The 23971-nt window shown below is 52.3% G+C and overlaps 1 protein-coding gene across 2 annotated transcripts in view; it reads right to left on the bottom strand.

Annotated features, from left to right (window-relative positions):
* Window positions 1-6572: 6572 nt before the first annotated feature.
* The window catches only part of BEND3 (BEN domain containing 3), a 30594-nt gene continuing 13195 nt past the window's right edge, over window positions 6573-23971 (bottom strand). For both annotated transcript variants that reach the window (XM_036902891.2, XM_057489463.1), the window contains 2 exons: window positions 23649-23848; window positions 6573-12181 (listed from right to left, as the gene is read on the bottom strand). In XM_036902891.2, coding sequence (XP_036758786.2) covers window positions 9935-12181; window positions 23649-23848 — 2447 coding nt within the window. In that variant the 3' untranslated portion in view covers window positions 6573-9934. The remainder of the gene's footprint in view (window positions 12182-23648; window positions 23849-23971) is intronic.

The following is a 23971-nucleotide window of genomic DNA, read 5'->3' on the forward strand; positions in this document are numbered from 1 at the left end:
GGGCCCATTTAAAATGAGTTGTTTGGAGCAGGGGTTGATAACTAGGGCAGCCAGAGGCCTTCCAAATGGCACTCAAGAATGCTTTTTACATTTTTAAAGGGTTGTTTTACAAGAGTATATGACAGAGACTGTGTATGCCCACAAAACCTGAAATATTTACCATCTGACCCTTAACAGAAAAAGTGTGATAACCCCCCACCCCTTGTTTAGGATTATAAACTGAGGGCTTAATTTTCAGGTGAAAGTAGAAAATACACAGATTTTATCAGTTAAGAGAATAAAGAATTAGAGAATTAGAGACCAAGTGTTAATTGTCCAGAAAGTGTTATAAAAGGGACGAAGCCCAAGAAGTGGAGTAGTGTTTGAAGGACACGCAGCGGTGTGCATCGCCCAAGAGGTGCCTGGGTGAGCTGGCGTGGAGGCTCCTGGCACAGGAGGGTCAGCTCCAGGGGGAGAAGCCGTCAAGAGTGGCTGTTGTCTGGGTCCTTCTACTTGCTCCCCAGAAATTCCTGGGAATTCAGATTGACCGACTGAAGGGAAACTTCCATAGCTCACAGCAGTGGGATTTGGGGCCCCTGTCTGGAAGTCTCTTACCAGCTCCGATTTCAGAAGATTAAGGAAAAATTATTTTTATTGGACAACTCAGATAAGCTCTCAGAAGAATGATATATATACTGTACAGTGTAACGGAATTTTTCTATTTAATCGGGCTTCACTGAGTCATCAGTAAAAATAGCATGTATAATGACATGAGGAAGTGTGAGCTGATACTGAGGAGATGATGTTAGTGTCCACGCTCGTCTCCTTCACCTCCAGCTCCATCCCTCCCCCTTTCTTCCTTCTCTCTGGGAGTGACAGAAATCCTAGGAGGCCCTGAGAGGTGCGGAGCGGCCTGGTCTAGGTGTGCCGGGGTCCCGGGCTGTGGTCTGGCCTCGACCTCTCTGAGCTTCGGCCTCCGCACTGGGCAAATGCGGATCAGGACACCGAGCGCCTTACCTGGTTGCGTCTTGAGAGGAGGAAGAAAGTGAAAATGTGTTGTACACGTTAAGATGAGTTGAGGGTGGCTAGAAAACAGGAAGGGCCGTTTGAAAGGCTTTTGGAGCTCTTGGTAATTGGTACCTCAGCTTAGCTGCTTGGCAGGGGTTGACCCTCTCCACACTTGTTTCTACAAATCAGTCTAAGAGAAGAACACCTGATAATGGAGACTGCAGGTTGGGTCAGACACGTGGCAAAAACTAATCTCTCCCAAAGTTGTCTACAGTGCGGGGAAGGGACTTAGCATGTACCTGTGGAACGGAAGCAGAAACAAAAGAATTCATGTTAAGGTACGGAGCTCTTGCAGGTCACTCATTACTTGCCCCAGTTGACGGCTGCTTTTTAATGCCGTTCAGGCGAGGCCGCCTCCGTGAAAATGTGACCTACTTGATGGAAAGATTAAGGAAAAGATTCGTGTTTCTAATCAGTGGTTCTCAGCCGGGGTGATTTTGCCCTCCTGGGGACTTTTGATGTCTGGATATACTCTGGGTTGTCACAACTAGGAAGGTGGTGTGGCTGTCGAGTGGGCAGGGACAGCGAGGCCGACCTGCCTGCAGGGTGCGGAGCAGCCCCCGCAGAGATCCCCACCCAGAAGCAGCCGCGGTGAGGTTGACACCTGCGCTACTGGGCCACAAGGACTAGTTTTCTTTTTAAGTTACGGCAGAGGCCCGTCTGGCCCCTTTACCAGAAGTGATGGCTGATGCTTTCAAATAGCTTTCCTCTAGGAAACACAATTCTTCACGCACCCCTCTGCCAAATGGCTTCACTATCTTTCCTGGAGAAATACAGGCAGTCGTTTCATCATCTTTTTAGCCCCTGGGGGATAACGCGCGCCCCGGTTTGTCAACAGTGATCAGGGAGATGCACAGGGACTGCCATTTCCCAAGGGACTGGAAAGAAAGCAGATTCCAGTCGGAGTGGTGGTGTACGTCCAGGAGCCTTCTTAGAGGCAGGCAGGGAACATCGGACTAGCGAAGTGCCGACTTAGCTTGGCCACGTGTATTCTGGCTTTCAAAACGTTCCCGTCAGAATTCCCAGTCAACGCGCCAATGATCTCAAGGGCGCAGAGAAGGAAATGACAACCTCCACTGAGCAGCCGCAGCAGAACACGGCGTGTGCAACAGCTCTCGACCACGCAGGCAGCGTGACACAAGCCACGGTGGGAGCATTCTATCCTCGGAAATCAGCGAACGCCAGGAATCAAGTTTATTTCCCCTTGGAGAGCCAGTTGTTCAAGATGGGCCAACATGCCACTGGGTGTCCTGGGGACGCGCACTGCCCGCGCCTCTCACAGGGAATGCCCTGGCACCCGCCCCCAGCCTCTTAGTTATTTTCCTCCTCTCTTGTTCTCACCTATCTCTACGTGCCCCTCCCTCCCTGTCGCCGGCCATCCTGGCCACTCAGGGCGCATTCTGTGCACTCTTAATTTTAAAGTTCATAAATGGCACTGCTATGTTTCCTTTTGTGTCTTTTTTCACGCTGGGGGCCTTTAAGGTCTGCCCAGGGTGCTGTACGCACATCCAAGCTGCTGCTTCTCACTACTGCATAACGAACACCCAAGTGCACCCACCGCGTTCTGCTTATCGGCTCTGCCGGCGACCTTCGGCCAGGCTCCACCCGGCTCCCCTCAGCACAAGCGGCGTGGTGCTTGCCTACTGGTCAGAAACGCTGCCCCAGGCCCCTGGCATGACCCAGCTTTCTGATTTTTGCTTGTCTAACACAGGTGCAAAGAGATGTAGTTGCTGCTAACATGCACTTTCCTAAGCCTCTGGTCCTGCCCACCGCCGCCCTCACAGGCTGTTGCTTCCACCTCATCTACTGCCTGGGGTTTCTGAGGGCTCTGCAGTGGGGTGCAGCTTTCTTCTCAAAGACAGGCTTGCTGGCCGGCTTTTGTTTTCGGTTTTTTGTTCATCGTCACATGGTTAACAGACCAGGTTTATCAAAAGCAGAATGGTGAAAATCTACCATTTTGCAAGGTCTTGAGGCCACGGGTTACTCACAAAGCACTTCTTGATTCCTTTGTAGAAAAAATGCCAGCTGCCCCCAGTGGTCCTTCTGATCTGGAACTTCATTCTCACGGCTGCTGAGGCCTTCCCCAAGGCAGACAAGGGAAGTCCAAAAACTGCAGTTAGGGAAGAAAAACAGCAAGTGTCTAAAACGGGCAATTTCTGTTTGGCAGTTTGGACTAGTAATACCCATTTCCGAAGCCCCACTCAGGGGGCTTATTAGATGTTCCCCGCAGAATGCAGAGGGAATTTCCTCTAGGACTGCAGCAGAAATCCCTGAACTCTGGATTCCGAGACAGATTAATCAAAGGTGAGGCTGAAACAGTAGCAGCCAGTTCTTTGGATTCAAGCGCCACAATCAGTACTGAGCCTGAGGAGAAGGCACCCCTCGCATGGGCCACCCTGCCTGGAACTGGGCCTGTGCTTAGAGCTCAGCTCGTCAAAACCAAGGAGGACGTGGGTCAGAAACAGTAGGACCGGAACAGCAGAAAGACCAGGGCTGTTGCGTTCTGCAGCCAGCATTCACGGCTCCGTGGCGACTGTTTCAGTCTGTGAGAAACAGGGGAGCCGGGCACCTGCCGACCTGCAGGTGCATCTCCTGCCAGAGGCAGAGCCCAGCCCTGCTGGCCTGCAGTGTAGGGAGGAGCCACGTTCTGGGTCTGCTTATCCCCACCGCACCTTGAAATTCAGTTTCGCCAGAGATGTCTGTGCCCTTTGCCACCAGAACCTTCTCTAAGCACAAAAGGCTTCTTCACTACCAACTAATAAGGTTGGGACTTGTCAGCATCGCGCAGCAGTGCCCAGGAGACAGCAGGCTTTGCAGATATTTTTGCTGAATGAATGCACGTCCTTGAGAGACAGATGATTCTTACTGGACTCCTTGTTCTACACCCTGTGGCGCTGGAAGGTTTCCTGGGACATTCTCTCTCTGGGGTGGACCCAAAGAGCAGGGACTGTGGTCTGTAAAGCCCCAAATTAATGGCAGGAGACCACCAAGCCAAGACAGAGAAAATACTTCACACGGCTGTGCAAGTGACGGAAGTCAAGAACACAGGAGAGGCGGCCTGGCCTCCACCAAAGGGCCCCTGCTCTGCCAGCCTGGTGGCTTTGACTGTTACCTGACTCTGGGAAGCACCCCCATCTATAAAAGGCGGGGGAGAGCTAAAACTATCAGCCCCACGGGGGTTCTGTGAGGAGTAAACGATCACATTTATCACAGGAGCTCTTCCGGAAAACAGAATTCCCTGCCCTTCAGGACACAGCTTCCCGTTGCAGGAGCTTCTGGAGGAGCTGGGCCTGTGCTCTCAACCTCCGTCAAGGACGCCGTTCACCATCTGGACCACAAACTCTATTCAGAAGAACAAATGACGTCGTACTCGTTAAACTCAACAAACTCATTCCCTGTGCAGAAACGCTCCAGCAAAAGCCATCGCACTTGGCCAGCGCCCCTCAGCTCTGAGGCTGAAGCATCAACACCTGCTTCTTCTCTCTGACTAAAAGCTAAGATCCAGTTTACCACTAGTTAAGAAGCAGTCAGCTTTATTTGAACACAACGGGAAACAACTATTTTAGCTCAGATCTGTTAACAGTCAGGAAAGTGCCAGGCCTCCAGTTTCTATGATACACTCGGGTACGGTGTAGTTGCCCAGGGCAGTGACCTCTCAGTACCAGATTCAACGGGGGACTCATTAGACATGCGAACTCTCAGGCCCCCCAGACCTACTGGAGCAGACTGAGGGAGCAGAGACTCGGGGAGCTGGCTGCCGATCCGGTCTAAGATGCCCTCTGGTGGTTCTGCCTCCAGCTGATGGGGTCCTACCCAGATCCGCTCTACCAGCGCACCCACCCCGGAGCTGCTGAGGACCAGCTAGGCGCTCCCTTTCGGAGCACCGCCCTTGGCCAAAGGGGACCTCCAAGACCAACGAGGCCCTCTGCCTCCACCAGGCTAATTCTGCCAAACGGTTCATATTCTAGGGCTTCCCAGCGGATGAGCGTGAAGCCAGCCAGTGGCAGAGACCACACGCTCGCTTGCAGAGTACCCCAGCCCCTCCTGCCTCAGCCACACCCCTTCTCCTGAGAGCAGGCTTCAATCAGTCGCACAAGAACCCCAGTCTCAGGCTCTGCTCCTGGGGAATCTGATCTACAGCAGCTATTTCCACAATCTCAAAAAATTTGCTGTTAGAAAAACATCCTGTCCACAATTGCCAGTCATTTTACCCAGGGCAGCTCTAAAATGAGCAGAGCCCTGTCTAAGATCACACAAACTAGCACTTAGAGGAGTGAGGGATAAAGGACACCACTGACTTGCAAATGTTTTGGGATCTGAATCTTTGTGTATTGTGGCTCAAGGGGTGTTTCAGCTCCTGAGATGGTGCAGTACTATGGGAAGAGACAAATGGGTCCAAATCCTGGTCTGCTTCCTTACCACCAAGTAGAGATGTACTAGTGCCTAAGACACTGAGTTTTTATGCAGATTAAGTAAGATAGTATATACAATCTTCAGGGCCTTAGCTTTCTTATCTTAACAGGTATAATTCTGGAACTTTCCTCACAGGACTTTATTACACGAGATGATGCAAGCACGGTCCTCAGCAGTGTGCCTGGCACGTGGCACCTACTCAAGAATGTTAGGTGCCATTACAGCGAGCAGGGCAGTGAATGTTCAGTCCTTTCCCTCCACTTGGCCAGGGGGTTTTAGATTTATCTGGAAGCTCCCTTAAAGAGCCCACTGTGCCTCACCATTCCAGTGAACATGCTAATTGATTGGTGTGGAGTTTTATCTCTGAGAACTATATTTTATATGTAAACTCACATATATTTAAATTCCCTGTGAGTTTTCTTTTTGGTCCAAAACATACCTATGGCCAGAAGGGGCTTTAAATAACTGAGTCGTCCTTCAATTCTTGCTGGAACTTGCTTGTGGATTTAGCACTTGGGGTTTCAGACCTGACCAGCCCTAACCTGCTGATGAGCCTTACGGCACAGAATTGTCACGACTCACAACTAGGCAACACTGTGAGAAAAGTGTTCCAATCACAAGCCACAACTCACTTTCTACCTTGTGACACTTGGAAGTCACAAGAAACAATATAATGTTTTCTTGAGAGACAAAGATGTTTCTCTGACAGCTTGAAATATGATTTCTACAATGAAATATTAAAGTTTATGATTTATAATAAGTCGAAGAGGTGAGGAAAAACATGCATCCTTTTGTTATCAGCTAATACCACGTCAGCTTTGAGCAACTAAATCCCAACTGATCCAAAGTGAAAAAAAAGGGTGCAGCAGACTGGCCGGGCCCCTGGCGAGGGGAGGGGAGAGGAAGCCGCACCGGCACCCCATGGCAGGGCCGGGGCGCAGCGTTCTCAGTCCTGCGAGCTGTACCCCGACACCCAGGGTGGGCGCCTGAGCGTTCACGGGGCCTCATGGAAGATCCCCTGGGCGGGCGGGGAGTGGGGGGCACACGGACGGACAGACGGAGACATGCTCTGACAGACCTATGCCGTGAGCAAATAAGATGTTACAAGACCATACATTTTTCTATTTTTATAACATTTTATGTAACTCATTAAACAGTGCTTGTATAAAAATTCACACAAAGTCGCTAGAGAGCACACAGTTTCCAAAAGTGTCCTGGGTTTTTGTTACATTCAGTTTTCTAAGGATGCACTCAAATCAATGGTAAAATACAGACATTACGTGGCATTTCATGATCTTTGGTAAAACTATTCTCATTATTTTGTCTCCTCACAGTATTAAATCTGATACCCACTTTGTGCAGGGTCTGCTATCACCAGGATGTCAGAAAAACATTAAGGCTGGATCTACACAAGGCAAATATTTCCAAATGGCCGTGAAGAGCCCCTTGGCCCCCACCCCCACCTCTTAAGGTCTAGCCACACAGCCAGGCAGGGTGAGAGCTGTGACCTCCAATCAGGGGTCCCAGGACCCCCCCACAATCAAGCAGGAAGCAAACATTTGGGGGCAAAGGTGGAAACGGAGGCCATCTGGACAGGAACCCAAGCAGCAGTCCCTCCTTCACCGCTACGTAGATCCCATTGGCTGTTGATGATCGCTGCTGATGGGGTACCCCCTCCCCCCAAAACTTAAAAAGAAAGGTTTGGGGCCAACACTGAACGGGGAGGGCATGCTAGCGCCCTGGACACTAGACAAGACTTTAGACTTTATTCCCTGTCAAACATTGGCTGCCATGGAGACAGTCAAAGTGACCTGAAGCAGGCTCAGAACACCCAGCACACTCACGACCACCTCACTCATTCTTTCAAACCCTGCTAACAGGGAAAACGGGGCCACTACCACCCACGTGACTTGCTATTTCACTGAACATCAAAATGTGTCTGTGCTAATTCTTTAGTCCTCTGGATACCAGGCCCAAAACAAAAACAAAAACAAAACCCTCCAAAAACAAACAAGGAAAAATCAAAGTATTTCCATGGAAAGGAGGAAGGGGTTTGCCCACACATTTAATGGAAAACGTTACATTTTGAAAAAAAAATAAGTATTTTGTATTTCTATTGCTTCATGTAAAAAACTGCCCCTGGAGCCCACCTGTATGGCTGGAGAACTGAGGACGCCACACAGACAGCCCCGGACCTGCAGGCGTTTCCTGATGAGACAGGCAGAGGGACAGGAAACGACTCCCAGAGTGCGTCCCCCTCTCTTCACTGGAAGGGACTCTAAGATTTGGGGGGGAGAAGCCCTACATGGGAAAGGTACTAAGGAAACCACCAAAATATGGTTTCTAAAAGCTGAACATGCTCGAGGCTATAAGGAGACACATTTTATTCTTTGAACCTGCTGATTTTCTCTAACATGGGTAGACAGGATTTTTAAAATTATTATTAACAAATGATTGTGCTTCTGAACTTGCAGGGTCACATTCCACCCTCTAGAAAGCAGGGCAATTGTCACATGGCTTGGAATCCTCTTGGATACATCCTAGAGACCAGAACAAACTCCACGGCACCCTCCAACCAGCAGGGCCGGTGGGCGAAAGCGCCTCCGCCATCTTTGGGAAGGGCATGTGCGCACGCACATATTGGAGAGACTAAGGCATAGAGAAAGGCCCAGGGTGTGGGTGTGGGGGGGCAGCCCTGGCTACTTCAGTCCCTTATTTTTTCCAGGTGCAAAGAGGATGAGCTTATTGTGCATGAAGGTCCCCTTCATCTCACTTAGGTGTTTTAGTAAGAAGTGTGTGTACATGGGTGGGTGGGTGTGGGCGTGAATGTCCCCGTGCATTTCTACATTTCAATAATTTAGGTCTGCAGTTTCAAGAGAAATAATCTGTAAATGACACTTAAAAGCAAATACTAAAGTTCGATCAGCAACTTTACGCTGCTCAAAATTCTGTCACATCAGAAAAACATGCCTGCTTGGTGCAGGCAACATTATGTCATACAGCCAGGGGAACAGAGGTCCTCATAAGCTGTATGAAGAAAATTCACAGATTGTTTCTATTCTTTCTGCATTTTAAGATGACAAAATATTAAGCTGTTAGGTTATTCAGTCTGTAACTACCCTGTAGGATTCCATTCGTTTCCCGGGTTTCTGTTGTGATGCAGTCGGTGTGGGTTAGCTGTTTCCTTTTCCCCCTAGGCATGTAGACCCCAAAATCAGGTAGGTGAGAGTATTACTTTTCAGCATTGTACCTGGAGAATTTCTTGGCTGGAAGTCCTGGGGAGCAATGCCCCTGGCCTGAAGACATCTGACCTTCCCAACCAGTGTGGGAAGCAGAGCTGTCTCACCCGAGGCCAAGGGACTGGCCAGAGGTCCTTCCGGAGGACCTTAGGGGCAGCTCTGAGTGGACCCTCGGAGGGGACACGGCAGCCCCACCTGAGATTATCTGTGTCCTTCCAGGGCCAGGTACCCCAGGAGGACCTTCGGCCTGGGCCCACACTGAGGAACAAGGGTGTGCTACAAATCGGGGGAGCTCACACTAGGGTGTGGTGAAGCCACCATGCAGCTCCAAGAACCCAGTTTTATATAGACACACACACACGAGAAAGTGAACAGTTCTTGGTGAGCCCTAAGGGGCCCATCCTTAAACCAAACAAGAAGCCCAGTAGTCCCCTCCCCTACACAATGCTGTCCAAGGAACTGTGTCTGCGCCCCGGCAGCGTCCTCGCGGGGAGGGGGCAGTGGGAGGGCACAGCTCAAACGCAGACACTGTGCCCGTGCTTCTACGTCTACCTACATTCGTGTCATCGTCATCCAGTGTTCTCGTCTGCAGAGCAAGCCCAACGTTCTGCCGGGCCAGCGCAGGTCCCCCCACCCCCCGGCTCCACAGGGGCGACGGGGCCACACACTCTCCCCGCCCTGTCCAAGGAGCCTCCTGACCCTTCCCGTATCAGATGCAAAAGACAAGGTTAGCAAAATTGGTCTCTATGCCTCCCGAAGCTCCTGGCCTTCATGCACAAACCTGGCACTTCTAAAGATTTCATAATTCTGAAACCATCTTAAAAAAAAAAAAAAAAAAATTCCCAGCAACTGACGTCATCTTACAGTACTTCATCTCAATTATTTAAAAGATTTTTTTCCCTAAGTAAAATGGCCTCCAAAGGGCCCAGTGATTCTTTTAAAAGGGTTCCTTTGTAATTAAAAAGGTTTTTGATAAAAAAGACTGGTAAGAATGGAAGATGTAAAACGTGGGAGGAGGAACAAGGCAGCCGACTATGCCTTCCGCATTGCGCGGGACGGACGGGACACGGCCCAGGGGACGGGGGCCCCACCCCGCGGCCGGCCTGCCTGCCTGCCTGCCTGCCTGCTCCGCGGGGCCCGGGCGGTCGGGCTGAGCGCAGGGCCCGCGCCCAAGCAAGGCCGCCCCGCCCGCCCCCCTGCGCTGCGCGTCCGCCCGCTGCGGGGGCCGCCGGCCGTCACTTCTCCACCTTCTTGGCCTTCTTGAGGATGTCGCACTTCTTCCTGTTGGGGCGGCGGCAGCGCTCGTCGATGCTGGGGATGCACTCGTAGTGCCACACCTCCTCCATCTTCTCCACCGGGTACACGGCCTCCACGTAGTGCCGGATGAGCCGCAGCCGCGTGGGGTCCAGCTGCTTCTTGTTGCAGGCCCCCGAGTGGTTGTACTGCAGCCGGAGGTTCTCGGCCGTGAAGAGCTCGGGGAAGAGGCGCACGAGCAGCCGCGCGGCGAAGTTGCCCACCGACAGGCTCTGCTGCACGATCTCGCGCACCTCCTTGTCCGACAGCAGGTGCTGCGCGGGCGCCGGGAAGTCGGGCGGCGGCACCACCAGCTCGTCCAGCGGGATCTTGCAGAAGTCCTTGCTGCTCCTCTCGGGCGGCAGCGGCGGCCCTTCGAACTCCTCCCGGAACCTCTCGGGATTGACTGGGTAGCTCGCCAGGTCCCTGCTCTCGGGGCCCGGTCCGTGGCCCCGGCGCTGCTGCTGGTAGGAGCGCCTCTGCTCGGTGTCGCGGCGCCGGCAGCGCTCGTCCAGTTTGCCCACGAACTCCAGCGTCCAGACGCGGTCGTTCTTGGCGCGGGGGTAGAGCAGCTGCACGTAGTGGCGGATGAGCTTGATGCGCGCGGGGTCCAGCTGCTTCTTGCCCAGCGAGCCGCTGCAGTTGTACTGTTTGCGCAGGTTCTCGTGCGTGAAGAGCTCGGGGAACAGGTGCACCAGCAGGCGCGACGCGAAGTTGCCGATGGACAGGCTGCTCTCGTAGATGCCACGCAGCTGCTCCCTGCTGAGCAGGCAGTCGGCGCCTGGCACCTCAAAGTCGGGCTGCGGGATCTGCAGCTTGTCGAAGTCGATGGGCACCAGCCAGATCTTCTTGGACCGCCGGCCAGGCCGCTCGCCCTCCAGGCCGTCCTCCACCTTGACCACCGAGACGTCGTCGGGCAGGCTGGACGAGTCGTAGCAGTCGTCGCGCGGGGGCTCGCCCTCGCTGCCCGCGTCCGGCCCCAGGCCCTCCAGCTCGTCGTCGATGCGCTGCGCGCACTGCTGCAGCCAGGCCTCCTCCTCCTGCACATCGGGGAAGTAGATCTCCGTGTAGTTGCGGATGATCTGCAGCCGCTGCGGGTCCAGCTCCTGCCGGCCGCCGTCCCCGTAGCAGCTGAACTGCTCGCCGAGCTTCCGGCGGTCGAAGAGCTCGGGGAAGAGGCGGCGGAGCAGGAAGACGGCGAACTCGCCGGGCGAGGAGGCCTCGTCCAGGAACTCGGTGAGGTCGCGCGCGTCCACCGCGGGGTCGGAGGCGACGGTGCTGCTGCGGTCCAGGGACAGGGCCTCCTCCGGGTCCTTGCCGTCCAGGAAGTGGGCGGCGTCCGCCGGCTCCGCCTCAAAGAAGCCGGCCCCAGGGCCGCCCGGCTGGCCGTCCTCCATCTCGCGCTGCGCCCAGAAGCGGCTGAAGAAGTCGTTGAGCTGCGGCACGCACTCGGCCTGCCACACGGCCAGGTCCCGCACGGCGGGGTAGTACACCTCCACGTAGTCGCGCACGAGCTGCAGCTGCAGCGACTCCAGCCGCCGCTTGGCCGCGAAGCCGCAGGCGCTGCAGCCGCGGGCGAAGTCCACGTCGCTGAAGAGCTCGGGGAAGAGCTGCACCAGCACGCGGCAGGCCAGGTCGCCGCCCGACAGGCTCTGGTCCGCGATCTGCTTGAGCTCGGCCGCCGTGAGCTGGTACTCGGGCGGCGGCTGGAACCTGGCCACCATCTCGGCGGGGCTCACCTGCTTCTTGATGCGGCTCACCTCCAGCGAGAGCAGGTCCACCTTGCTGTGCAGCTGCGACATGTTGGAGGAGAGCGTGTTGAGCATGTAGAACATCTTCTGGATCAGGAAGTAGATGTTGGGGTCCCCGTCGGCGGCCGCGGGGGCACTGCCGCAGTCCCGCTTCTGGGGCTCGTTCAGGAGCCGCAGCGGCGAGGGGCTGTGGCTGGGGATGGCCTTCTCCAGGGGCTCGTAGGGGCTCAGCACGTCCCCGGAGGGAGGGTTCTTCTTCTCCAGGATCTTGTGCGAGATGCCGTACAGAGGCTTCTTGTAGGAGGGGATGCTCACGTCGCTGCAGGGCCCCTCCTCCGCCGGCCACGCGGAGCCCAGGCCCCTGCCCCTGGCCGCCTGCTCCCCGTTGCCCTGGCAGGGCGAGCTGTTCTCCCGGTTCCGCATGCCTGCGAGGAGCGCCTGGAAGACAAAGGCATGTTGGTGGGTGTCCTGATGTACTGCGCTGGACACGGGTCTGTGTGTGTGTCTCTCTCTCTCGCTCACACACACACACACACACACGGCCCAAGGTCAACCCCAGGATCACGGGAGCAGCAGCTTCCCTCACCCTGGAGCCACTCTCCAGAGCAGGAATGCACCCCGATGCCTATAACCCAAGAGCCTCAGGCTGGACCCAGGAGGTCTCAACTTCCCGCCCACAGAGCCCGACAGGACACCGAGCACAGATGTCGGCAGGGTGGGCTAAGAACACTGCTGGGGGTGGGAGAGGCCACAGGAGCTTCTGGGTGCGCCCCGCCCCTGGCAGGTCACCTCACCGGCCCAGGCCTGCCCATGCCAGCTCCAGAAGGCAGCGAGGAGCCCTCGGGTCTGCAGCCTCTAGCAGAGCGGGGGTCTGCACGCTGGACAGCTCCTGAGAGGCACAGCGGGAAACAGAACCTGGGGGCTAGAGAGCAACGGCCTGACTGAGCCTGCCACAGCCCAGAGGCGCTTCTCGTCTGGGGGGTACCGAGGGAGGGGACCGGGAGAGGCAACCCAGAACGCCCCCTGAGCCCATATGACTGTGGATTTCCTGAAGCGATGGGACCGTCCACGTCTCTAAGTCTCGATCTCCTTACTGGTCCCAAAGCTCTTCACAACCGGGATCCCTGGAGACAGTCAAGCCCGGCTCTCCTACGCACCCACTGTACAATAACAGGGCCCTCCTATGCACCAAGAAGGGTGCTTGCTCTCTCTCACCCAGCCTTGCTCAACAGAGGGCCACGAGGGAACTGCGCCCTACCAAAGTGACCCCAGCTCGCCCACGGACGGCACCTTCTTGCTGGACTCCCAGGGCAAGCTCAAGTTACCCTTCAGACACCCAAAAGCTCGAGTCCAAGTTCCTCCACTGGCCAGCAGTCAAGTCTCCACGCCTTCATCAGCAGTTTCCCCTACTGCCAGGCACGGGCCATTTTAAGGGGCTTATTTGTCAAAACAAGTGATTTGACACAGGTTCAATGGCAATTCAGTGGAGAAAGGATTATCTTGTCAATAAAGGAGAAAGGATTATCTTTTCAACAACTGGTTATACACATGCAAAAAATAATAAAACTTTTATCCTACATGTTAGCATATAAAAAACTCAAAATAGACTGTGGGTGTAAATGTAAAAGCTAACAAAGTTCTAACCCTTCTAGAAGAAAATGTTAGAGAATTCCTCTAGGACCTTGGTTAGGTAAGTATTTCTTAGATACAACACCACAAGCATGACCCATAAAGGAACAAATTAATATACTGGACTCCATTAAAATTTGAAACTTCTGCTTTTCAAAACACACTGTTGAAAGAATGAAAAAGGGATTCAAATCCGGAATACATAAATAACCCTCTAATTCAATAATGACATATAACCTAATGATTTCAATAAACACTTCAAAGATGATACATAAATGTCAAGCCCATAGAGAGATGCTCATTAGCAACATGCCAATTCAAGCCACACTGAGATACCACGTCATCTGCCTGGAACTGGGTATTACCAAGTGCTGGAGGTGATGTCGGGGGGTTTGGAGCTCTCACACCCTGCTGCGGGGGACAAAATGGTATGAGCACTGTGCAAACGGTGGTTTCCAAACAAATTACACATGCACATACCATATGATCCTGGTATTCCATTCCTAGGTACTTATTTACCGAGCAAAGGAGAGCACATGGTCACAAAGACCTGTACGCAAATGCTCAAGGCAGCCATATTTGTAAAAAGCTCCAAACTGGAAACACCTAAATTTTTATCAACAAGTATGTAAACAAGCTGTGTTACACTCATACAATGGAACACTACTCAGCAATAGGACTGATACACACAGTGCCAATGAGTCTCAAAATAATCATGCCGTGTGAGAGAGTCAAAGAGCCTGTGCTGCATTCACATAAAATTCTACAGAAGGAAAGCAGGTCAGCAGCCACCTGGGGGAGGGAGGGCGCTGCACGCCAGCGCCTGAGGACTTCACGGTAGGGACTGATGCCTGTGTCCACTGCCTTGACTAGGGGACGGTTTCACCGGTAAATACATATGGCGGAACTTAACTAAATGGTATGTTTTCAATATGTGCCATTCATGGTATTTCAGTTCTAACTTAATAAAGCTGTTTTTGACAAATGTCAAATTTGTCCCCTGAACACTGGATTCTATTTTTGAGGGTTTAATTAAGCGGGAGAGCTACCTGGTGAGCCCTGGTGGGTGTCGAGGGAGCAGGGCTGATGCGGGTAAGAGTGGGAGCCGGCAGCTGCAGAATGGCCACACTCAATACTGCCGCACCCGGGAACCAGGCCGGCCAGCCGGGCCCCGCCCAGTCCTTCCGGCACACCACGGGACATATGAATCCCCGGGGGGGCCTGGCTCCACTGCACATTCTGACCTGGGATCCGCATTTCTAACGAGCTCCAGGGGCCGTTTGTCCTCAAATAGCCAGCCTGGAGGACAGCGTCTCATCTCAGTTGATCTCAGTTGATCTTATCCAGGCAGATGCAATGTCATTTGCAAGCTTTCAGATAACTAATGCCAGCACCAAACAGTACATGATGTGTTTTTCTCCTGTAACCTACAAAAATGTAGGCAAAGCAGATCTTAAGAGGCCACCAGCTTTATGAACGGCAGGTGAGCAGAATGTAGGCCCAGGGTGAAAACAGGCCACAAAGCCACATAAACATGTGAAACTTTTCTAACCTTCCCACGTTACATTTCATTACATTAATGGATTGCTTCCTGGACCCTCTCTTTTAGAAGACAATCTGCCTCATATTAGAGAAAGCTATTTTATTCTCTCAGGACCTGAAGGTAAAGGAAATCTTGTGTTTGAGTTCTCCCATGGAGCTGGCCAATACTTTCTCCAGGGTTTGTCTGAAGGGTCAGAGGCACCCGGCTCCCTACGCCCTCATTCCCAGCAACTCCCAAAGACAGAGGACCAGGGGCGTGCCGGGGTCGGGGCAGCCTGCCACCTGCCCCCCTCCCTCCGGGGCTTCCTCCCCAAGCAGTGCCATCCTCATCACACTGCACGATGGTTCTGTGGCGGCACCACGTCACTCCCGAGTCTACTCCAGGACCTGGCCAAGTGCCTGGGACACAGAAGGGCTCAATGAATGTTTGTCGACCACCTGGAGGTAAAGTGGGGCAAGGTGCTGTGCAGCTCTCAGACATACGCCCGAGAAAAGCTGTTCAGATAGGCACTAGCTTCACGAGTGCCCTGTCTGTAGAGGTACTGACAGTGGATCAAAGCTCAGCTCATGTTGTCCTCTGTGTGACCTTAGGCAATCACGGGATCTTCCTGTTTCAGCTCCCTGTGTGTAACTCAGGGATGGATAAAGGCTCCTATCTCACAGGGTGGTTGTGAGGACTTAATGAGATAATGTACATAAGGCACTGAGCTCTGCCTGATTCATCATGATTAATAAATACAGTTACAATATGATTATTATTAGGCAATGCTATTCCCAAGTCAGAGCAGAGGTAGTAAATACAGTGGGACTTTTATTAAGCTAGTTATCAGGACTACTCTCAGCCGTGAACCAGAGGAGGCCTTTCCTACAGTCAGGGGACAAGCCACTCGGGGAAGGTCCTCCCTGGACAGCCGTTTGCCCTAAAGGCCGGGGCAGGGGCGGAGCACAGGATAACTGAGCTGAAGGTGGAGGTCGCGCTCTTCATAGTTCTTTTGTCCTGCTATCAGGCAGAAAGCATAGGATTATGAAGGGGATTGAGGGGGAAAGAAGGTTAAAGTGTCTGTATTCCAGTTCTAACTTAATAAAGCTGTTTTTGAATGTAACTCTGGGGAGAGGAAATCCCGGGGCAAAACACCTAGCTGAAACCGAAATCAGTCAAAGGGAGAAATAAAGTTTAAAACCCAGTTACCGCTTACAAACTGCGGTTGGGGGGCGGGGGGCACGTCTCCCGTCTGCTCTGGCAGAAGAAAGCGAAAGCCTCCTCCCAACTCCTCAGGTTCAGATAAGCCCTCTGTCGCCCAGGTAATTACCCATTGATATGGAGATGCACAACTTCTCTCCACCCCTTAGGAACTTAGGAACGCCTGTTGATATGGAGATGCACTAAAACCAGGCGAGTGATTCTGGGATATTACAATTTTACCCACTCTGACACACCCACCCACACCCACACACACCCCAGAAACCCGGAGAAAAAAGGATGGGCTGAAAATCTTTATCCACAAATGTAGTGTTTAGAACTGTGGTTCATGACCCTTTAATAAATGATGGAGTTGATGTGGTGCATCATGACCAGTGTAAGAAGAGGGATGGAGGGAGTAAAAAAGAAAAAAAAAAAGGCAGCATGGAAGGAAGAAAATAGAAAATATCAGTGTGCACTGCCAACAGTAAGTAAACTGGGAAAGTTCTGTTTCATTCCTCTGTGTCTGTATATTTACATACAAATCCATGTATGTGAGCCGTATTTGTCTACAAGGTGGGCTTATGGGTCACTGCTGAAATGCACTGCCCCGATAAATTAAAAGTGCCCTACCTGCTAGTGCCTGTAGGCTGTAAACTAGACTTTTAGCAACTTACTTACCATTAAATTCTACTAAACCAAAATAGTTTTGGAGGTCCCAGGGGTTGTGAGAGTACCATGAGGTTTTAACAACAGAAATTTGAGTTGTAATGCCAATCATTTAAAAAAAAAGTCATAACTACTTTAAGAGTTAGTTTAGAGAAGGGGTCCTTTCTCTGCAACAAGTGACCCCACTGATACACTTGAAATAAGGTTCCGTGCAGAGACACCAGAACTCATGCCACGCGACAAGCACACGGACAAGAGGGCGATCTGCCCCTAGCCCCGGGGACCGCTCCTGGGTGACCCACCTCGATGCATGGAAGTCACCTGACTCCCCCACATTCCTTTGGCAGGCGGAAGGCCAGAGCGCATCATAGCTGGAAAGCCCCTCTATCACTCTCAATATTCAGCCTCATTAATAAAAATATTTCAGTTTCTACGAAGCACGTTAGAAACATTGCCATATATAGAACCGTTTTTGGCTAACTTGCTTGAATAAAATATTAAGTTAGAGTCCCAGTAGAGGGCAACATTCTTCACTCCCAGAAACCCTGGCTACACAATTCAACACAAAACACAGCACAAGTGCCAACGAGAAAGTTCTTAGATGGTCTCACACTGGTGTCCTGTCAGTGCGGTGTTCCAGTTACTGCCACAAATGCTGCCAAGGCGACGACGGGCTGGCGGCCTTTGCTGCTGCTGATCAATCCTTAAATCTGTGCTCCCTGGCACTGGGTGCCCGGCTGACACCATTCCCAAGGCTCCGAGGCTCACCCCCCAACCATCTGGGAAGTCTGCTGCCAGCTCAGGCTCGGCGGTGCCAGCACCCACCCTGGCTCTGCCCAGGGCACTTCCTCCTACCCCTCGCACCCTCACGCTCCAGAAGGGATGCCCAAAAGCTCTCGGCTGCAGAATCTGAACAAAGTGGGTGATGTTGGCTTGCAAGGGAGGGTAGGAGACTATTTAGGGGAGTCCCCGCAAGAGTCTGGGTCACCAAGGAGATGCTTCAAGAATTAAATCTCTTGCTTAGGACCCCAAATGCAAGCAACAGCAGTCACTGAATTCAGCTGGATGGGTGAGGAGTGGGCACAGTGCCCACAGAGTCAGCACACTGGAACACCAAGAGAGAAGCGGGCCTGCAAAAGAGAGGGAGCAGAGAGCTAATGGGGCGTCAGGTGCAGACCATGGGACATGGCTGCCAGGGCACTGGCGCCACCCCCACCACAAACAGTCAAGGCAGGGGTGATGCCTGCCTTTTTCATTTCCAACAGAAGTTTTGTCTTCATCATCACCATCTTCATCATTAAATGACCAGATAGTCATCCGTGAGACACGGAAGAGCTCTACCACACAGAGCCGATAAATTGGTACAGGTGACCCTTGAAAACCATGGGCTTGGAATGCACTGGCCAGTTGAGTGCATTTTTAAATAAGTATACTAGAAACTTCTCTGGAGATTTGTGACAATCTGAAAAAACATTTTCTTTCCTCTAGCTCACTTTGTTGTAAAAACACAGTATATACTATATAATACGTGTAACACATAAAATGTGTTAGCTGACTGTTATCTTCAGGCTCCAGGTAGGCAGCAGGCTATTAGTTAAGTTTTGGGGGAGTCAAAAGTTATCCTTGGATTTTCAGCTGCACGGGGGGTAGACGCTCCTGACCCTCCCGTTGTACTACTGAGCGCCCAGCGTCTGGCCGGCACTGTGCGAGGCCCTGGGGCCCCAGGGAGCAAGCCCGATACAGTCTCTGCTGTCGCGGCTTTCACCCTGTGGGTCGTCGGTGTACTGCGGGCAGTGCGCGGGGAGGGTGGAGCTGCTGTGAGGCCTGAAGAAATAGGCATGGGGGGGTGGGGTAGAGCAACTGCAAGGGAGGGAGAAGAGGAAGCCCAGAGGGGACGGCAAAATACCAGGGCGGGACATCCTCAAAGGATGCTCTCAGCTCCTTGCAAATACCCCACAGCCCTTCAGGCCACCACATGGTGTTTAACATCATGGTGCCAAATCTAGCCAAATCTAGCCGGCTTGGCAGTGCTAATAATCTACACCTCATCAAACAGGAGCGGCCAGAGCACCCGTCTGCTGTGGGGGCGGGGGACCATCACGCAGCCCCGCCGGCACCGCGGCACCTGACCCTTGGGAGGCCAGCACCTCTGTCCTGATGGATGGGACGGCACTTCTGTTCTCCAGTTAAAAACAACCCATGATGACACTTCAGGATGAAAAACAAAGAAACAAAAAAGCGCCAGAACACAGCTGCCCTCTGCCCGCATGAAGCTCCCGACCATCACTCCCACTTCCATGACCAAAGACATGACCCCCAATAAAACGTCAGCTACTAGTCCCCCCGCAGCTGCGGTACCTGGCTGGGAAGCCTTTTCCAGAGGAGGCGTCAAGTCTTTCTACAGCCTTTTGTTCGGTTTTTTGAGGGAGGTTTTATTTTGCCAAGTGCTATTCTAAATGACATCCACGGCGAGACACCGGGGATGGCGGAGCTTCACTGGGAGCCCCTCAGCCCTCCCGTCCCCCGCTTCCCTTGGCGCTGGGGGGAGAAGACGGAAGGGGGTCTACCTTCTGGCTTGGACGGTGTTCAGAAGCAAGGGTGCTCAGGCCTGCGGTCCCCTGAGGGCGTCAGATGGCTTCCCTTGGCAACTCCACACCATTCTGGTTTGGATAAACGGGGAGGGAGGCAGCTAGACACCGACCACAAGGGCCGGAGTCAGAGATGGAGCCTGCGCGGTAGTAAATAAACACTTCTGGAAGCTGACAAGGGGCAGGCCCTGTGCTGAGCCCCCAATATGGGCCCCCTCAGCGATGCCCACGACAAACCAGGAAGGCGAGCAGGCTTGCTCCTCCTCACAGCCGGACCCGAGAGGCAGGGAGGTCCTGTAACTGGCAGAAGGCCCCGTGGAGCATGCCCCCCCCCCCATCTGGGTCATGTCTCTGCTCGTTCTGGCATTCACTATTGCCTACGGGCTACGTCACAGAAGCAGGGGCTCACCTCCCGGGACAGGGAGCAGGGAGCTGAGTGTGCCGGTCACTGCGGGAGGAAGGCCGCCCCACTGGCACCCTGGCACTCACCATCCGTGCCCGAGTCTGCTCACTGATCTGGGGGGGTAGTAGCACTCTCATCACTGGTGTGTGGTTTAGACTAAGTGGGGTGAGACAGGGAACGGGCTGCGCGTGCACCAGTGACTTAACGCGCTTCCTCTGTTTCCGGGATGACTGCCGGCTCCTCCCGTCTCCCTTGGGTGAGATGCTGAAGCTCCCACATATGAGGAAGGGTCAGAGAAAACTCGGGGGGAAGGAGAAAGGGCTGCGCACTCTGAATCAGGACTAGTCCTGTTTTGAGACATCAACATACGCTATCATGTCATAGAACTGATGGGTTTCCTAAGTCCCCACGGTTCTGAGGCTATTGATTTACTGACACATCAACTTGAACAAACTTATAAAAGGAAATACTGCCTGAGTTCACATGACACCTTTCTACAAGGAGCTCAAGAATCTCAAAAGGTTCGTATTCATGTATATATTTTTACAGAACAGGAAGGGGTGCACAGGTACCAATCTTACTTTATATGAAGTAATGAAAATGAACGAAGCTAGTAAAACTCCCAAAATTAAACCCAGGACTAAACATATCTTTTCCTCTCCAAAATCGAATGTGTTGGAACTGCCTGCTGCATCCAGTTCACTGAAAAGTAAACATATGTGATCGATGAGAATATGAACAAATATTCACCTACACTCTGAATCCCTTTCTCTCCAAACATGTCAGACTTCCTGGACGACGCTACAAGCTCTGGCCAGACAAAACTTGCTGCGTGACCACATCAGGAAGATCCCCACAGCCCTCGCGGCGTCAGTGGTGTGACGGGCCAGGAGAGCCCTCCAGCAGGACCATGACGGAGCTTGAGCCAGTGCCGGGTTATTTCCTGACTCGCTTCACAGAATGATGGGTGCGACTAACACAAATCCTACGAGCCTTCTCCTTCCCTTTCTGCTCCTGAGAATATGAAGATGCCCCTTCTCCATGAGGCCATGACAACAAAAACGTGTCCCATGAAAGGATAAAGAGTGGCAGCACCTTTGCAGTGAGGCAATGGAGCCACCTCGGGCTGTCCACGGAGGCCACAACCGACTGCTGCCTGGTCCCACTTCCTTCCTGCTGTGAGCTTGTCGCTCCTCGCCATGCTGAACTGTCCCCCATCCGTGTGCACGAGCGCCTTTGCAAGGTGACTTTGTTGCTCCTGCCATGAAGGATGGAGTCTACGTCCGACACACGACCCGCTTTGCCCAGGCAGACGTGAGCAAGCATGAGGCAAGCAGAGGCGTGAGAAGTCGGTGCTCTGGAGCTTGGCCTCTCCCGCTCCTAGGAGCTCTTCCACACCCTGTGGACAAGCCTGGGCAGGCCTCTTGGAAGGTGAGAAGGTGCTTAAAGGGATGCTGCGGTCATCCCGGCAGCCCAGGGAGGCCTGAGAGAGGGGAGTGAGGTCAGCCCAGGTCACCCGGCCCCACTGTCAGGCTGGATCAGAGGGGCCGCCAGATGACCCACGGAACCGTGAGCAAGTACAACAGTGGTTGTTTTAAGGGGCTAAGTTTGGGGGTGGTTTGTCACACAACAAAGGTGAACCGGTACACTCGACTCTGTGCTTCATTTTTGAACTCTGGCTTTCCTTGCTAACTTGAAGGGGTTTGCAGAACTGATCATAAGCAGAAATGTGACACACAGAATACGTTTTTATGAGTTCCTTGAAGAACATAGTGCTTCTCCAACTTCTCAACACTTTCAGAGTAATAACCTCCGGGAATCTGACCCCCACACACATGCACAGAAGAGCAGCCAGTTTATGCATGTGAACGGCCCCTGTGACACTGATTATGGTAACACAAGAGGGGGAAACATCTGTATACCAATCATTAAGCGAAAGGATAATACAGTATGGTTTAAAGTAGAACGGAAGAAAAGGCAAATGGTTAAATGTGTTTTAAACAAGCTATTCTGCTGACCACCTTGTAGCTTTCACTTGCCACAGCAGAACAAAACCCAAGTTTTAATTTGCAGCCATTACTTTCTGCCCTGGAAACTGCCATCCACACATGAAACTTTCCCCAGAGTCACAAAGTATGCAGCAGCAAGTGGCTGGTTTTGGAAGCCAGAGGCAAGGGCAGATATTTCTAAATTTATCATTTTAAATGCTCACACGGGTATTAAATAATTCAACTCCCCCACACCCTCTCCCCGGGCATTACAGGTTTCTTCAAATGTATTGCTTAAGTATTATTCATGATGGTCAAAAATGGAGACAACCCAGGTGTCCATCAGCTGACGAACGCATAAACAGAAGGTGGTCTACCCACGCGACGGAACGCTGTTTGGCCACAGGAACAAGATCCGACACGTGCTACAGCGCAAATGGAACTTGGAAACACCATGTCAAGTAAAAGCAGCCAGACACAAAGGCCACATATTCTATGATACCACTTATATAAAATGTCCAGAATAAGCAAATCCCCAGAGAGAGAACTAGATGAGTGGCTGCTGGGAGCTACGGGTTAGGGGAATGGGGAGTGACTGCCAGCAGGTGTAGGATTTCTTTGTGGGGCGATGAAAATGGTCTAAAACCCATTGTAGTAATTGTCACAGAACTCCGGGACTACACAAACAACACTAGATTGCACAATTTAAATTGGTGAATTATATAGTATGTGAATTACATCTCAACAAAGCTGGGGATAAAACCCAAATAAAAAAATTAACATATCAATGTTCTATGACGTAGAATATAGATTGGTCTTCGTTATAATGTAACGTAAACATGTACATTTAAATCTGGTGAAAATCTTTATCTCATCATTTTGCTACTTAAAGGATAGTTGTTATTTATTGCAGACTCACTGAATCTCTAAAATCCATAAATTCCCAATTTAATCTGGATCTACCCTAGCATCCAATAGAGGAGAATTACAAACAAACCTGTAATAACCCGAAGAGCCTGGGGCTGATAACACGGTGTTCTGGACAAGGGTAAGAGGCTGTGAACACGCGGCTCCTTCGGACAGCCACGTGGAAGTGGAGATGCATGTCTGGGTCCCCCGAAGAGTGAGTGGGTGAGTGTGAGAGAGAGAGAGAGTGTGTGTATGTGTGTGTGTTTGGGATGGAGAGCTTGGGAAAACATTTTTCTAAAAGTTTAAGGTGTGACCTGCTGGCTCATGGGGAGGCAGCCCAGGACGGACGCCTCATCCCCAAAAGCTGCCCCTCGCCCGTCAGTCTTAGCTATTTTGCGCGCATGTCTCACCTCCCATCAGGACTCCAGGCTGTGAGAGGGGACCACCATGCCCGGTTCCATTTCACTTTCTCAGAATTTAGCGAAGTTCAGTACAAACAGGTGATTAAGAAATAAAGCAAACTCATAAGATAGGTAGGTTTAGAGAAACAGGCTTGTAAAAGAATTTTCCTTTATAAAAAGATTCACCGAACAAGCTCCCCTCATAGATATAAAAGATGAATCTGATTCAGGAAAGATCTGCTAACCCTCAACTTTTCCAGAAATCTACATAAAGTGTGTTCTATGTAAAATGTGGTAGGTGTTTACCTCAAGTCCCTGCTATCAACAAGCTCTTGCTTTCCCTGTGAAGCAAAGCAAAATAAGAGCTTAAAAGCGGCTGCAGCGTGAAGACTTCCCTTCCCCGATAACGAATCCAGACACAAATAGAAATTGCCCTTAGAACCTTCGAGAAAGTGAAGTCAGAGATGGGTCAGCCGGAATGAATGCCTGCTCATGCCCGAGGGTTCAACAACCGCCCGGCTGCCCCCGGGCAGAGGCTGGGCATCTCATCAGGGGGTCAGCGCTGAAGCCAACAGTGGGGAGGGCTGCGACCTCACCTCGGGAATCAGCCGCCGCCTCTTCACGCTGGGGACGGAGTCAGGCTGGCCGTCGCCACCCGGCTTTCGCTTGCTGACATCCTGGAGGGCAGTGAAGACGCTGTCCAGGGGGTGCTTCTCAGAAGACCTGGAATTCACCGAGCAGTCAAGGGCAGCATCTTCGACCTCGGCCTCCACTTTCACAGGGTTATTTTTTAGAACTGTGACAGAGAAGAGATAGGGCTCAGCAGGAAAGGCCGCTGGGCAGCCGGCAGTTCTCTGGGTGACAGTGGGCTGCCCTTTGACCTTACCACTCAGACAACAGTGTCTAGGCACAGGAAAAC

This window comes from Manis pentadactyla, chromosome 12, assembly GCF_030020395.1.
Source record: "Manis pentadactyla isolate mManPen7 chromosome 12, mManPen7.hap1, whole genome shotgun sequence".
Classification (NCBI taxonomy): Eukaryota; Metazoa; Chordata; class Mammalia; order Pholidota; family Manidae; genus Manis; species Manis pentadactyla.